This window comes from Balaenoptera borealis, assembly GCF_965194805.1.
Source record: "Balaenoptera borealis genome assembly, chromosome: X".
Classification (NCBI taxonomy): domain Eukaryota; kingdom Metazoa; phylum Chordata; class Mammalia; order Artiodactyla; family Balaenopteridae; genus Balaenoptera; species Balaenoptera borealis.
This window is the reverse complement of record NC_138881.1, coordinates 21,650,286-21,666,963: the sequence shown is the minus strand read 5'-3', so window position 1 is coordinate 21,666,963 and position 16,678 is coordinate 21,650,286. Positions and strand designations below refer to the sequence as shown.

Here is a 16,678-nt window from a genome sequence, read left to right as displayed (position 1 = left end):
TTGCTCCTTAATCCTCTGGATATCTTCCCTTCTCACCAGCCTCCTGTTCTCACGGCCCATGCTACTGTGTCAGGGACAGTTCTAATCCATGTAAACTGGACAGAACTATGACTGGGCCATAGTTGGATGTGGAGCTAACAGTTATGCTATGATCAGGGCCCAGGGCCACTGCCACTTTCTAGATAGAGGACAGAAAAGAGGCTGTGCCTGCCTAGATCCTGGCACTAAGGCAAGCCTCCTTCAACACCCTTTCCCTTCTGCACACTGGGGATGGATGCAGCTACAATTATTCCAAGGGCTCTCGGCCTTTCCTGGGTTCCATGTTTGTTCATGGGTTGTGAACATTCCCTCCCAACTTGTGTATCATGCATCTATAGATGTCATACCCCAAGATGGTGAGAATTACATTCTTTATGGAGGAAAAGTGAACATTTTTGATTAATCCAAATCAAATAGGTACTCTGGCAACATAATAATATAATAAATGACTATATATTCCTCTCAGGTTGTTGGACTGAGGCTTCAATATCTCCTCATGCGAGCTTATCCACAGGGAAGCTCACAACATGGCAGGTAGTTTCCCTCGGAGTGAGTGAGCAAGAGAGTAAGAGTGCATCCTCAGGAGAGAAGTCAAACTCTTTTGTAACTTAATCTCAGAAGTGATATCCCATCCCTCTTGTCACTTGGTTCAGCCCACACGCAAAGGAAGAGGGCTACTGCACAAGAGTGATGTGGGGATCATTGGGGTGCCATCTTAGAAACGGCCTATCAGAGAGGGCCACTGCCCTGGACAAATGGTGGGAATACAGGAAAACATGAATAAATAGATTATTTGCCAACTTGCTGGGGTAACTGACTCAGTGTGGAGTGCCTAAGCTAACTGACTCAGTGTGGAGTGCCTAGGGAATGGGTGGAAATCTAAGATCTTAAGAAATCTGAGGAAAAGCAGAAAGAGAAAGTCAAAGGCAGACTGTTAAATGACATCAAACTCATTATCCAAGGAAAATATAAGAAGGTAAATTCTGTATTAGATAGATATTTTTGGCTGCTCTGGATTTAATGTTTATGTAAAATGGATGTGGTTTTGAATTTCTGACTCATCAGATACAATCTAAATATTAAAGCGATCCAGCCACTCAAAGAACCAACCATGAAGTCTGAAATATCAATGTTTTCAGGGTATCAGGATTAGCAACCTCTACCTTCTTAAATTCTATGAACTGATATACTGTACTTTCTCTGGGATAAGTTCTTCCATTAAGCTAATATGATTCTGTCTCTTGGAAACCTGAAGACCGTGGTGCACTCCATTCCAGGATATGACAGTGACACTCTTTAAGTAGGATTCTCTACCAGTTTCAACAGAATTGACCACATAGGGGATTTCCCTGGTGGTCCAGTGGCTAAGACTCCACGCTCCCAATGCAGAGGGGGCCTGGGTTCGATCCCTGGGGTCAGGGAACTAGATTCCACATGCTGCAACTAAGACCCGACACAGCCAAATAAATACTAAAAAAAAAAAAAAAAAAAAAAGAATTGACCACATATCTTGAAACCTTAACTGGTTGGTCATCAAGATGGCCGTTGTCCCTCTCTGTCAACTCTTCTCCCCCATCAAAGACTCCAGGGTTGCCCTGGGGAGGTAACTAGTGGCAGTGCTCCAGCCTACTTAGCAATTTTAATACGGCATCCTTTCTCTACCATAACTTACATCAAGGCTCTAAGGGAATTGAGTGTCTTAAGGAAGGAACATTTTCTTAGAGAAAAGCTAAAGGCTCTTGTGAGACTAGGTGGCCTAAGTGAAGCCACTGATAAACACAAGCTGAATGGAATGTAAATTCTCCCTATAGAATTTGGCAAGAATTTGGGAAGTGTGACCTAAAAATTACAGAAGGCTTTCTCTTGAAAGACAGAGTTCCTTTAGGCTTCTTCCTCACAAGGGCGGCCAAGCACTGACCATACTGGCTGACTCCCAAATGGGGTTCTTTACTAAAAGCAGTCAAAAAAAATTTGGTATTTTGTGTTTTATACCTTTCATTATTATAGGGCAAGGGTTAGCCAACTATGGCCTGAAGGCCAAACCCAGGCTGCCACTTGTTTCTATCAATAAAGTTTTAGTGGAACACAGCCATGCCCATTTGTTTCTGAATTGTCCACGGCCACAATGGCGAAGCTAAGCAGCTACAATGACAACAACCCCATAAGTTAAACAGAGGAGACACGATACCCATGAGGAAACTGGACCAGGAAGCTTTTTGCAAGGCTCGTGCTCTTTCCTCTAAACTCAGTGTGGAGGGGCACGAAGAGCAACTCGCACTCTCCTGCTCCCCAGCCTGCATGATTGAGATTTAGAAATGCACAAGTTCTCCTCAGCACTCTTACAGAAGATTCCCCATCTTTGGCCCAGGCAACTGCAGGTCTTTGGACTTTTAGCCATGTTGGTGCAGGACGCTAGAGCGAACATGCTCGTCTTCCCCCCGGGGCACAATGCTGATTGATGCCAGGGCGTGTAAGGCCAAATGGTTCACTTTAGAGATGTGTAAATCTGCTCTAATAAAAATATGAATTCTTATTTCAGTGTGTTCTTTGGTTCTTCTTGGATGAAGGTCAAATGATTAGAGAAAAAAAGATGGAATGAGCACATCAGGGAACTTCTATTGCACATTCCAGATTCTTCTCAAATAAAGCCACAAACAAGTTCTATTGCACATTCTCAGGTTCTTTCTTGTGGTAAAACTTAAGAAAGTTCTTTTATATGCTCCTTAAAAAAAAAGGCTTCCATCAAGGCATTCTTTTGAGAGAATCTGTTAGTAGCTAGAGACACTCACCACCTCCATGTCAACAAAGAATACACACACTGCTCTGCATTTTTACTATCACAATCCTCAATGTATACTTTTTAATGCTTAGTGCAAAGCTAATTACAAAATGGGTCTGACTGATCTGCAAATTGTTGCTATCCATTTAAAGCTATGTCACATTTAAGACTCAATGATTAAAAGGGAGAGCGGTGTGTCTCTTACACGGTACAGTTCGTGATTAAGTCACTGAATTCTCTGAACCCTCTGACCTTGTTAAGCAGCCTCTAGGCCCTCATTTCCCTCACTTCGCAGATGGAAGCGGGGAGTTCCAGGGAGGCAGGTAGTGGAGGATGTGATGGAATGACACAATACCTAAACCACAATTCCACAGAAAAGGTAAACGGTGCGGAGGGAGATGTAACTGCTAGCACGGATGCATCCCACTATGCAGGGCAGCCTCCTTCCCATGTTAAGACAGGACCACTCACACCGGAGAGCATGCAATGGCTTCATTTAGATGGCACTGGCGGATGGGCTGGTTACGAATACTGACCGCATCATTATCAGGGCCTTTTCTTGAATGCTTTAGCTAACATTAAATGTTAAACTAGAAACTGAGGAAAATATGGATCTGAAACATGCTTGACTACAAGCCCAGAAAACCATGATACCTGGGAAAGAACTCTGGACTAACATAAAGCTGAGAACTCGGAGACTCTTGACAGGTGGAGCATTTGTCTGTCTTCATCTCTACAACCAAATGACGACATCCCTCACTGGCAAATTACCCGTGTTTGGGCTTCTCCACTTGTTCATTCAACAAATATTTATTGAGTACCCACAGGGTGTCAAGCACAATTTGGGATGGGGTAGGGGTGAAGGAAGGAATCAAAGACTAAATCAGTATGACTGCTATACTTCAGGAGCACAGTTTGACATTCTAGCTGGATTTTAAAAAATATGAATAAATAAATACACTACAATTCTATGAACCCACAGGAGAAGCGTGGATTATTAACTCATTAAGAAATATTTATTGAGTGCCTACTATGTGCCAGATAACTGTCCTAAGCCCTGGGGATACAGGAATGAACAAGACGGACAAAAATGCCTGCCTTAGCCACCATGGAAGACAGTATGGAGATTCCTCAAAAAATTAACAATAGAAGTACCATATGATCCAGCTATCTCACTTCTATTTACACAAAGAATACGAAAAGAATACAAAAAGATATATGCGCCCCTATGTTCATCACAGCATTATTTACAATAGCCAAGAAAGACAAGGAAACAACCTAAATGTCCATCAATGGATGAATGGAGAAAGAAGATGTGGTGTCTATATATATACAATGGAATACTACTCGGACATAAAAAAGGGCAAAATCTTGCCATTTGCAACACCATGGATGGACCTTGAGGGTATTATGCTAAGTGAAATAAGTCAGATGGAGAAAGACAAATACCATAGGATTTTACTCTTATGTGGAATATAACAAACAAACAAAATAATAAATTTTAAAAATGCCTGCCTTCATAAGGCTTAGTCTGATGATATAATAGATATGGTTAAAATAGAAAGAAAAATCCATTAGAGATAGTATAAAGATAAATAAACATACATTCTTTAGAAGAAAGGCAGTCCAGAAACCTGAGTTGCTTTTATTATTTTTGCAATACATCTAATAGATCACAACTCAATTATTTTGAGCACAGATTATAGGTTATTTATTTATGCAATTTTAAAAGTCTAAATAAATTCTGTGGAAGTGGAGCAGGCTTGAAGTATAGTGTTACTGCCACCCTCAAAATAGCCCATCCGTTGGCCTTGAATTTAAAAATATGGTTCACTTCAAAATACATCAAATACAACATATACAGCTGCCATCTGTCCTGTAGTCATAGTAGGAGTCCCTTTCATTCACAAGCAAAGCCAGTGGAGGGGGGGAGGGACTCGAGATGGAGAGGATAAATTCCATTTGTGCTATTAAGAAAAAAAGTAGAACAGTGAACCCAGTGGTTGAAAAGTGAAGATAAAAAGAAGAAAACAGTAATCTTGCTATAGAAACCAGAGAATTATGTTCTTGCTCTCCCCCCACTTTTTTTTTTTTTTTTTGCTTTCACACTGTACAAACTCTAGCACCCCGAACAACTCACTCTCCTGCTATTTCCAGCACTTTAAAGAAACTTTTCAGCATTTCTGTTTGACACATTTTTTTCAACAGGGAGGTGAAGACAATAAGTAAACAGGTAGTGAAGGGCTATTTAGAGAGCTGGTCAGTCACAGTAATAATAAAGGGAAAACCCCCACCAGAACAGAACATCTATCCTATGTACGGCAGCCACAGACGGCACATGACCTCTGACAAACAGTTTTCAGAGTAATTTTAATGCTACTCTGGATTTAACTTGACTAACTGGTAGCAACTGAGCACATCTTTTTTTTTTCTTTTTTCTTTCTTTTTTTTTTTGTGGCAGCAGTTATCTAAAATGCTACAATAACAGCATCAAAAGTAGAATGGTGGAAGATTGGTTTTCCATTGTGCTGCTGAACTGGCATAATGCCCACTTTAAAAGCAATTCGCTGCTCATCACTGAAATCTGGCAGACACGACACTAAATGCCTTGAGGAAAAAAAAAGGGACTTGAGAAGGGGGAACCCACTCCAACCACCACGCAAAGGGGGAAAAAAGAGCACCACAGATGATGAATATGGGGAAGAAGAGAAAATTGCCAAATAAAAAGTTGAGCATGGCATGCAGACTCCCAACAGGCTGTACTTAATTTGCTGGAAGAAGATTTTGTCTACAGGTCTGCATTAGGAATAGCAGAACAAAACAAAGGCAAAATATATATTTATGTCTGTCTATCGTTCTGATGAAGCAAAAACGTAGTGAGTTTCGTCAATCATTTGTCAAACATGTCTTCCCCGTTTTATTTACCACCAAATATAATGAGTAAATATGTGATAATAAAACTCTTCTTTTTACATGGACATATACAATTTTTCCTCCTGCTAAATACAGGTAATGATTTAGGAAGCTTTCAAAATGTCTTTTTACTGTCAATAAAACTAATTCTATTCCCATTTTCATGTGGAAAAAAAAAGGCTTTACAAATGAAAATTCAAATTAAAATTGTGATTATAGTGTAGTGTGACAACACCTGTATTTATAATTTTACTGTCAGCTAGCTTGTAGTGTTTAACAATAGCTCGAAGTAGAAAAGTAATTGGAATTTGTCTGTAACATGCCAGATGACGGCATCGGGAGCTTTGCTACGCTACAGCAAAATTTGGTTTGATGGCAAAATAACCTCACTGAGATTTCTACACATAAAAGGTTATCAGGGCTGGAGGGGGGAAGGTCTCCCAGGTATGGGACCCCTTCCTGAATCTGAAGAATCTGAGAGTTTGCATCTGATGAGTAAAGACCACCATGACCCTGACATGTGCTCCTGGTCTGCTGTCTGCCCTGCAGCCTTGCAGATGGTGCTGATGCAGTTTAGTTTCTAGAGTTCCTCCAGAAAAACAAAGGTCAGATCAACAAACAACAACGGAAACCCTGTTGTTTCTAAAACAAACTGATGACTTCATTTAGCTATGAACTTGGCAGAAGCAGGTGGGATGGGGGATCCATCAGCTGATGGGAAGCATACGTGGGGACTGAAGGTACCACGGTGGAGCAGGGCAAGGCCCTCTCAGACGACAAGGAACAGAATGCTTTCCATTTCTCAAAGGCTGCACAGCCAGGAGCGCTACGGATATTTATTGTATTCATTCACTTTCAATAACCACAGATAAATATAGGTACCCACACAGATGCCTAAGATTTGCTATTTATCAAAAGATTAAGAGAAAACTTACACATCCCACTTACACTTTTACTGAAGCAATATGGAGAAAAAAAATTATTTAAAGCAGTGTTCTGCTGTCAACTCGAATCTTTCAGAACTCATAAACACACGCTAATCTCCACACACAACTTGCCTTACTCTAGTCTACAAGTGAAAAGCCCATCTTTTTCATTATCCTAAAGATGAAAAAAAAAAAAAGAGAAGCCACATACAAAAGAAAAACAGAATGACAGTGATGTTTTAGTTTACACTAGATATGGCAACACACACAAACTGTCAAAACTATGGAATGAAAAAAGCTGTTATCAAGCAACTGTCAAGAGAGTCCTCTGAGATTTGGAAATCTTGTGTTTATTGTAACTACTGCACATTACACAAAGAAAGAAACAGCCCTCTCCTTGGCTCTTGCTGCTAAATATCATGCAAGAGAACATAGGCTTCTCCCTTAGTATTTAGATTAATTTTTTTTCCACATGTGTAATTCTGTGCTTGACAGAGCTGCTCCCCTCCTCCTAGCTTTTCTAACAATATGGCCAAAGTTCAGAGAGAAACCTGAGGTTACATCAAACATTATTTCATTTCGAAAACCATCACCGCCTCATTTCATGTTGTTAACTGGTTGTCTGTCTATAAGAGTGGAATCTGTTAACATCAAAATGCATAGTCTTCACCTGAATGATTTTCCTGACTTAGAGTTCTACAAAGAGAAGCGTATAGTTGAAAAGGCACAGACACTTACCATAAAATGATTTTAATTCATTACTCTCTCTTTCCATCTCCCTATCAATGCATACCTCGAGAAACCCAAATCCCTAAAGGAAAATTACCATCTAATAAGGGGGAGATATGGGAAAATACAGGGTCCAAATCGCTTCCACAATGCGTGGATATTAGTGATTTGTAGGTCATTTCCCCAACTCAAACTCAAGGGGCAAAATTCCCCTTGTAACTGAAGTCAGTACATTTTATTATCCTTGCCAATGAGGCCTTTCTACCTGAACGCCAGGGCAGCATCACTCAGTCTGACTCTTACTTCCTGCTCTGAGGCCACGTGCAGAGCAGAGCCTCATCACTAAGAGCAGCAGATTAATGTGAGTGAAAGCACTCTTCAGGTGTTTCCATTTTTATTTTTCATGTTCCCTTTAGATGCAGAATACTCGCCTCCTGACATTCCTCAGGATGGAGAAAAACTGGACAGCAGAACCTTTACTATAAGTGTAATTGCCTGGATTCAGATGAACCGTGGGTCAAGTCAAATCGCAAAATAGGTTATTGCAGAAAAAAACTGTTAGCAACAAACAGGCTGACATATAGAACAACAGCCATAACTCTGGACCAAAGAGAGTCCATTGAATTTACTTCTGCACATCTTCCTGGCATCCTTCCCTTCTTGGCGAGCTAATGAGAACCTGGGGACATTACTGATGCACGTGTTGGCCATCTCGGTGGTGACACAGAAGAAGTCAACGTGTCTTGAGTGGATCTTGGCTCTAAATAGGTTATAATGGTTGCCCAATGCTTAGAACATACTTATTTTAGGTTTCAGTGACCTGGTATGACTCAGTAACAGAAAAGGTCAGTCAAATTTTAACCTGAGGTAAAAACGGTTTAACAGTGATGTCAGTTTTATAAAAATGAACATGACTGCCTAGTAAAGAAAATCTGAATTCTTCTAAAGCTCTTATGTAATCTTTTATGATTTTTAAAGTATCCCTCAATTATTAATAAAGGGGAAAAGAGGAATATTGACATGTTTTATCACTTGCATTCTCTAGTACTATTTTAGGGGAAGTGGCCAATTTACATCCTTTTCATGCAATGAAAATCAAGTTTTATGCAATTATCTTAATACCAACCAGTTCTCTGCTAACAATATTTTATTTGAGGTAAATAGTGAAGATTTTTTTCCCTTAGTCTAGTGACATTTTGGCAAGTTTTATGTGGAAAAAAGAGCTATAAGTTGGTGAAGTTATGGTAACTGGTCCATTAAGGAAGTTTGGGAACATGTGCAACAAAGTTGGGGACAGTACTTTTAGTTATTCACATGATTTACAAACCATTAGTATTGTGCACATAAGTAGTTAAGTTTAAAATGTGCTCTACAGCTAGACTGTTTGGGTTTGAATCCTGACTCTGCCATCAACTTGCTATGTTACCGTGAGCAGGTTTCTTAACATCTCTGTACTTCCTTCCATCTTCTCATCTGTAACATAGGGATAACAGTAGTGCCTACTTCATAAGGTTGTTCTGGGAATTAAGTTAAAACACGGAACACGCTTACCACAGTATCTGGCGCTCAGTGTATTCAATAAATGTTAACTATTATTGTTACTATTTGCATACTTAGTACTATTCTATACTTTGAATTATGGGTCTCATCTAAAATCTAATCAAAAAGGGAAGAAGACACAGAAAGAACTACTTCCCATCATATCTGACCCATGTGGAATATGAGCTAAGAGGGTGCACCTCTGCCAACTTCCTCTATTCCATATTTTGAGGCCTTTGGATTTCGTGAATGTTCAAATGGTAGTACAGATTTAAGTGGAAATATCTTTCTTAACTGTAATAAAGAACAAAGAAGGAAGCTTTGTTTACAAATATGTATCTATCTATATCTATATCTATATATCTATCTATATCTATCTATCTATTTATCTATCTATCTATCTATCTATCTATCTATCTATCTATCTATCTATCTATCTATGGCCGTGCCACACAGCTTATGGGTTCTTAGTTCCCCGACCAGGGATTGAACGCGGGCCACAGCAGTGACAGCACGGAGTCCTATCCACTGGACCACCAGGGAATTTCCCAAATATTTACATTTTGAATTCTTAGAACATAAATATGGACAAAATTCAAACTGCACAAAAAAGCATGCAATGAAAACTCCCAAATTTCTGGTTAAAGATGGCACACTAAGTACATATATTTAGCTCCATGAACTCCTAAATCTCCACTAAAATTACAGCAAAGGATTTTTTTAAAGGCATAATAAACTCCAAGGAAGAGGAAAACAGGAATGGAGGTGCCAAAAAAGCAAAAGTTAGAAAACAGAAGGACAAGAGGCAATTTACTTAACAGATCTTAGAAGGCAGAATTCTAAGCAGGCAGTAGGGAGAGTTGAAAAGGAACCTGGTTCATTCCACAGAACTCCCAAGGGCTTGTGAACTGGTGTCCCAAGATTATCTCTAGAAGAACAGTTGAAGGGTGTCCTTAGAAAATTGGCTGAAGTATGTTTCAGGAACAGGCCCCAGATATCCACCTTCATTCTGGCAGAAGGCTTATTCTCTTGGTGAGGGTCTCTGAAATGAAGGGGACAATGGGCCGATACTGGATGTTGAGACCCTGAGTTCCCTTTCCTCCCAGATGCTGGCAGCCAGCCTCATCCCTCCCCTCCCACCCCTGCCCAAGGTAGGAGACTGGAAAAGTCTACTCTGGGGAATCGACCAGCCCACGAGAAAAGAAACTCCAGTTACTGACATATTTCATCCGTGAAACAAGAACACTTGGGGAAGAAGGAAAAGTTCTTAGAAATTGAAAGCGTAATAGCAGAAAGAAAAAACTTAACTGGAAACGATGAGGAGGTAATCAAAGAAGAAATTCAAGAAAATTTCCCAGAAGTGGAGGGCTTGCCTTTTCAGATGGAAAGTGCCCAGCCGCAGGAGTGAAAACTGCTCGAGACCAAGACACACCATCGTGAATGTGGCCATGACTAGGTGCACGGGAGATGCTACAAGTTTCTAAACAGGAACCAGCGATTTAAGAAGGTCACATATAGAAAGGATTAGAAATCTAAAAGGCTTTCAAAAAAGACAGAAGAATAATATTTCCGAAATTGTGAAGGAAACTGAGTTCCAGCCTAGAATTCTCTAACTATTGATTCGGTATGGGGCGGATTAAGAACATTTTAAGACAAGCAAGGTCTCAACACTTTATCTGCCATGGACCCTTTCTCAGAAGCTACTGGAAGAGATACTTACTCTACCTCTCCCCCAAAGAGGAGCAGTTACCAGAATCTAGGACACGAGCACTCTGAAATAAGTGTTAAGTGAAGGCAATGCCCAGATGAGGGTAAGGGGAGCGCCCCAGGATAACAGCTGTGCATCAGGCCATGATAGCCATCGGGCCAGAATACCGGGTATGTTTGAACTGGATTAAGAGCAGGTTTAGATAACCAGGGGAAGGTCTGGTATGTATAAATACTGACTGCTGACCTGTCAGAATCGTGATAACTGCCTTATGAGCGTGGGGGGAGGGAGCAGGAGACGGCATGTGTGTGGTGGGGGTGGGAGCTGTCCACTGTAGGAAGTGACCAGATACTGCACTCTGTGCCAGTTGTTCAGAGATAAGGAGTCAACACTAAAAGCGGCAGCAGGACGAGTTCCGAGTGGCTGCTTTTGGCGTCTGGGGAAGGGGACGCTATGGGAAAAGGGACTGCTTTTGCTAAGCAGCCAAACTGAATTTTTGATATGAGAAATTATGTGCATTTTTAATGGACAAGATTCAAGAACCAACCAACCAACAAAAAGTCTCCCATCCATCCCATGCCCCTTCTCAGAAGCAATCATTTTTGCCCCTTTCTGTGCCTGTCCAGGAAGTTTGGGAAGCTTTATTAATGTGTCACAGTGGCAGGAAAACCTTGGCTGTCTGGAACTCTTAGGGTAGCTGAGTTTGCTGAGAAGGCTGAAGTTGATTATGTGAATTATGGGAACTTTTAAAGGAAACTTTTGTAAAGTTTCTCAAATTCAGGATGCTGACCTCTTTCTTGAAAACTGTTGAACCCTGTTTCCCGTGAGGACCTGGAATGGCAGCGGTCCATATAGAGGCTGACAACAGCGGTGCTGGAACTTGCTTTCTTGGAACACATCCCAATTTCAGCTTGCTTTTGGGCCAGACCACTTCCCCAAAATGGCCAAGTGATGCTTTTTTGGCTGTGTAACTCTCTAGGGCAAGGCTTCTTAAGTACTTTCATACCAACGACCTCTTTGGCAGTCTACTAAATAAAGCCCATGAACCCCTCCTCAGAATGTTTTCAAATAGGTTAAATAAAACACATAGGATTACAAAGGAACGCAATTACACCGAAATACATTTATCAAAATATTTAAAGAACATATTTATGGTAAGTAGTATATGTACTTTCTTATTAGCATTAACAACAAGATCTAATGCTGTAATGACTGCAATGATGAGTATAAAATTATATTTTAGGTGTCTGCAGCAACTGTAACGTCATCTGAAAACATCCCTGACTTCTGTTGGTGACAACGTCATAGATTCTACTACTGATACCACTGTTGTTTGAGGTCTCCATGCATAACTGAAAGGAACGCTAAATTTTTTTTCCCATTCAGGTTCATAGACCCCCTCATTCTAGAGCAACTGTTCTTAAAGTGTGGGCCAGGTACTCCTGGGGGCTGGGGCGACGTGAGCCCCTTTCAGGGGTCCTTGAGGTCAAAATTTTTTCAAAATTATACTCAGACCTTATTTGTGTTTTTCGCTCTCACTCTTGAGTCTACGGTGGGGTTTCCAGCGGCTACATGATGTATGATGGTGCCATGGACTGAATGCAGATGCATATATTTGAAATCAGCGGTCTTCTGTTAAGCCAGGTATTAAATAGATTTGCCAACATTCAAAATGCTGCTCTTTTCTCACAATTTTTTTTTGGGTGGGGGAATATAGTTATTTTCATAAAATAGGTTTCTGTGTTGACATACTTGAGTTTATTATTGTTATTTTAAAGTGATTTTAGGGCCCTCAATACTTTTTAAGCATGTAAAGGAGTCCCCAGACCCCAAGTCTGAAAACCGCTATTCCACAGCAAGGGAACACAGCTGCCTTTCTATAAAATCAGTGACCCAAAGACCGAGGCTGCTTTCATCATGCCCAGAAGATCATCATTGCGTTTACCTCTCCTAGTGGGCCTTTGACTTGACAAAACACTATCTAGGGTTTCCTCAGCATTTAGCACAATGGCCCCAGACCTTCCTCACCAGCTCACCCGCCCACGTCCATCTCACTAGCCCTAAGTTAGGATTTCTTAACTTACTGACATTGTGCTTAATTCTTTGCTGTGAGGGCCGTCCTGTGTCTATTGTAGGATGTTCACCAGCATCCCTGGCCTGTACCCAGTAGATGCCAGTAGCACCCTCCCCCGGAGTTGTGACAATCAAACATGTCTCCAGATTTTGCCAAACATCCCCTGGAAGGCAAAAATCATCCCTGGTTTGGAACCACTGTCCTAAGTGCACTCACGAAGGATAACCACCCCTCTGTTAGACAGGCTCACTCTTCACATGTGTCCAATAAATACCAAGACTCCTCCTCAGGGTGAGAATTTTTCCTGTCATTCAACTGTTAAGTGGCTATTTTTCTTTAAAAAAAATGAAATACCCACTTTCCTAGGTGGGTGGGGATTTAACGGGAAAAAAGAAAAGCTGAACGATGATGAACAGTGAGCTACTCAAGAGAATGTGGGGCTAGGAAAAATAATTCAAACCCTGAATTCATGATATCTTTGCTCTGAAATGGGCTGAGAACTAGAGGCATCCCCAAGAACAGGAAAGAGTAGCCTAGCTGGGGTGCACGTGGGTCTGGTGAGGAAAACTGGACATGTAGGTTTGCTTTGGGTCAGTGGCTCCCAGGGAGGACTCCTGACTGTGAGGAGATCATGGAGAAGCCAGTTCAGAATAATCAGAGGGGAGAGCCTGCCTTTCTATTTGGTGGATGAACATATTTCAGGTAAATGGAAGAGGCTGGAGAGGGAGCAGGTTACTGCAGGCTCTACATTCTTTGGAGATCTCCAGAAAAAGGGAAGATCCTCCACATGTGTCAGGACAAAGGCCAAGATAGGACACTGAAGGGTTATATTAGAGTGGACACAGCCTGAGGCCAGCGGGTTCAACTCAGAAGGCTCGGATCCAGGTATAAAACTTGTAAGAAGTTTCTCATTATGATTACAGACTACACCAGATCCATGAGCAGACCTCACCCATATCTTCCTCAGGCCAAGTCCAAGTTTCTTTGCCTAGGGTCTCTTCTCTAATATCCAAGCCAGAACTGGGTGATGGAAGCAAAAATGATGAGGAACTGAGAACCCTGTCAACTATGCCAGCTAAGTGTCAACAGACAGCCTAAGTGTTGTTGAAAGAAAAGTGGGACTAATCCTGGAAGCCTACTTGTTTTTATAGTCTCCTTGGTTTCTCAGGAAAGACTGAGAGACTGACAGAAAGTCCTTCTAAGTCAGGAGAGAAAGGGACTGAGCTGTTGTGCAAGACAGGAGCCAAGATGGAGGTGGGGAACAGGCCAGGTGGCCACCCAGGCTCTGGGCCAGCTGCCTTTCTGGCCCTGGGGTCTGAGAGTCTCTGGATCCTCACAACAAATTCCCCTTTCAGTCCAGTATGGTTCCTGATAGAGATCTCTACTAAAACTCGAGGGACAGCGGTGGTCCAACAAGAGCAGGTGCTCAGAAAGAGGTGAGAGAGCCAGGGGGAAAGAGGGAAGCGGAAAGGAAAGCATCTGGGCTGGGCTATGGACATGCACCCCCAGTTCATGGACTTGCCACACAGCTTTGCAAGCAGAAGGGAGGGTCCTTTCCAAAGTCAGAAAATTCACCACCATCAGAAGTCTTGCTGGAGACCTGATACCAGCTCATAATTTTCTCTAAGTTCTTCTGAATATTTTATCTTCAGCACACTTTCAGGTTCTAGTAACTTTAAAAATTATATCCTGAGTATTGCCTACATGATAGATTTCCTTTTTTCATGAAATCCCTCCAACTACCTTTCAAATCCTGAATAATACCTTGGTCCATGTATTAGAGTAGCGAGGTAACGCTAAGGGCGCGGTGAACATACTACAGTGAACCTGTCACCACTGTTGTATCTCACTGGAGATAATAAAGCCACCAATCTGAATATACTCTGGTAGAAGTTGAGAGCATTTTGCGCATCAAGCCACACCTTTTCACAGTTTTGATGAGCAGCAGATAAAAGACAGGCACCCTGGTTTCACTCCCCCGAGGCCCACAAGCACGACAGTCTGGGCTTACGTGTCCTGTGCATTATGGGGTGTACCGAATTGTAGAGGGGAGGGTTCAGAGCAGACGGAGACCCTCTTCCCAGCTGTGGGGCATCACACAGTGGAGAGGGTGCAACACTGAGCTCTGATGACCAGAAAAGGCACGTGTTGAAGTTACAGGATGGCCACGATGGTCATGCACCTCTTGGGCTAATCTATGCATACGGGGGTTTGAGTGCCTGTGGCACCCCAAATGCTCGTGTTCTATTACCTATGGGGAGAAATGAAGGACATTTCTACTTTTATCTTCAAAAATCTAAAACAAAGACCTTAATATTTACTGTTTGGGTGGACAACGGCTGCACCTTGCTTGCTCTGAGTTTCAGATGCTGCACGTGTGGCTGGAACGTCAAGGGATGTCTTCTCTTGTCTTCGTCTGTCTGATCCTGTTCCACAGGCAAGGGGTTGACAGAGGGGCCCTTACAGGCTGGTCCGCTTTCCCCACAGTGGGACACAGTCAAGTTTCTGTTTGCCCAGTTAAGTGGCTTTAACTCAAACTAGTTTTAACTAAATGAAACCTCTCAAAATGGTCTTTTAAAAGATTCTTGGGAAAAAAGGCCTGGATTGAAGATACCATACACATATTTAAAAAATACTGTTTCTCATCCTTCTCCACTTAAGAATTTATCTTTTGTGTTTGTTCCACAGGATACATTACACAGGGGGAGCATACTCATGCTCTTTCAAATGACCTACATATCTGTAATTAAATATATAAGGTCAGAGATTTTGGTTAAAAAAAAAAATGCTCGAGTATGAAGTCAAAAAAGTTCAGGGAGGCCTGTTCCCAGCATAGAAGCGCACGGCATTCTGGTTCAACTCCTCCCTGCAGGGATGAACTCTGTTGTGAGAGCCTTGGCGGGGCGGGCTGCCTGTTTTCTCATCTGTGACTTCACACCATTCTAGTCTTCCCCTCTTCATCACCAGCACACTAGGCTTGATGCTTGGAGGAAAAATGCAGTCCCACACCAAAAGAACTTAGCAAGACAATGGATTCTTCTTACGGCAAATACTTAATTTGATAATATATGCTAAACGTGGTACTTAACTTTTGTTAGTAATTTTATATTTTTACATAGTAAAGTCCAGTTTATTTAGAATGGATGTGGGGAACCAGGTATTTTGGTTACCTCAACATGATGGTTAATGGAAAGGTAATAAAGGACGGTAGACCGATTGTTAAAATGTTAATACAATAGCACATATTAATAACAAATTATATTCTATATAGTCTCCTTTACATCACATCCCATCATTATGAACACACACCAATATGGCACAGTGAACACTTCTAGTTAGAACTTTCTGAATAGTTGGATTTTTATATAAAATGAGATTACTAGTGCTAAGTCTAAATGTAGGATTTTAAATTAATGGGGAAAGGAACTAAAAAAAAATAGGGGAAAAGGTAAATATAACAGAAGACAGGTAAAGGTACTGTTAAGGGTAAATAGTTGAGGTTTAAGTTCAAGTTGTTGAAGGTTTTATTCCTCAGAGAGAAAAGCTGGATGCCGGCCACCTGAGTGAGGGAGCCCCAAGAGGGATGCTTGTGACCTGGGGTGGAGCTTGGTGAAGAGGGTCCCCGCTAACCACCCAACACACAGCTGCTGGTGTCCATATCGACAACACGTTTCTAGTGCAGAGCTGCGAATATCAGCCCTCCAGGCTGTGATTCTATACATATATTTATATCTGTGCAGAAAATAGCTTGAGAATGACATGAACAGCAAAATCCAATTTCTTAATGTGACTGCCCCTCAAACGATCTGCATATGAATCTCTATCCAGATATCTATGTACGAAGATGCTGGAAGGATGCCCACAGAACCAGTGTGGTAACCTCAGGGAGGGGAATGGGGGTGGAGCAGAGGATGGGGGACCATTGTGCTTCGCTCTATACACTTCTCTACTGTTGGGATCTTTTACCACAA

At 41.6% G+C, this 16,678-nt stretch overlaps 2 protein-coding genes and 1 pseudogene across 6 annotated transcripts in view; 2 read left to right on the top strand and 1 right to left on the bottom strand.

The window, feature by feature from the left end:
* POLA1 (DNA polymerase alpha 1, catalytic subunit) overlaps positions 1-16,678 on the bottom strand; it is a 292,398-nt gene that overhangs the window by 8,351 nt on the left and 267,369 nt on the right. The window contains exon 37 of one of the 3 annotated variants that reach the window (XM_082375478.1): positions 4,439-4,785. The exons of the other annotated variants lie outside the window; for them this stretch is intronic. Coding sequence (XP_082231604.1) covers positions 4,664-4,785 — 122 coding nt within the window. The 3' untranslated portion in view covers positions 4,439-4,663. Of the gene's footprint in view, positions 1-4,438; positions 4,786-16,678 lie in introns of those variants that run through there. 3 annotated transcript variants of the gene reach the window in all.
* The window catches only part of ARX (aristaless related homeobox), a 63,845-nt gene that overhangs the window by 28,007 nt on the left and 19,160 nt on the right, over positions 1-16,678 (top strand). Inside the window, exon 6 of one of the 2 annotated variants that reach the window (XM_082375726.1) lies at positions 1-1,536. This exon is cut by the window's left edge and continues 4,319 nt beyond it. The exons of the other annotated variant lie outside the window; for it this stretch is intronic. The gene's annotated coding sequence lies outside the window, so the exon portion shown is untranslated. Of the gene's footprint in view, positions 1,537-16,678 lie in introns of those variants that run through there. 2 annotated transcript variants of the gene reach the window in all.
* The window catches only part of LOC309619930 (small ribosomal subunit protein eS1 pseudogene), a 350,663-nt pseudogene that overhangs the window by 317,409 nt on the left and 16,576 nt on the right, over positions 1-16,678 (top strand). The window lies entirely within an intron of this gene.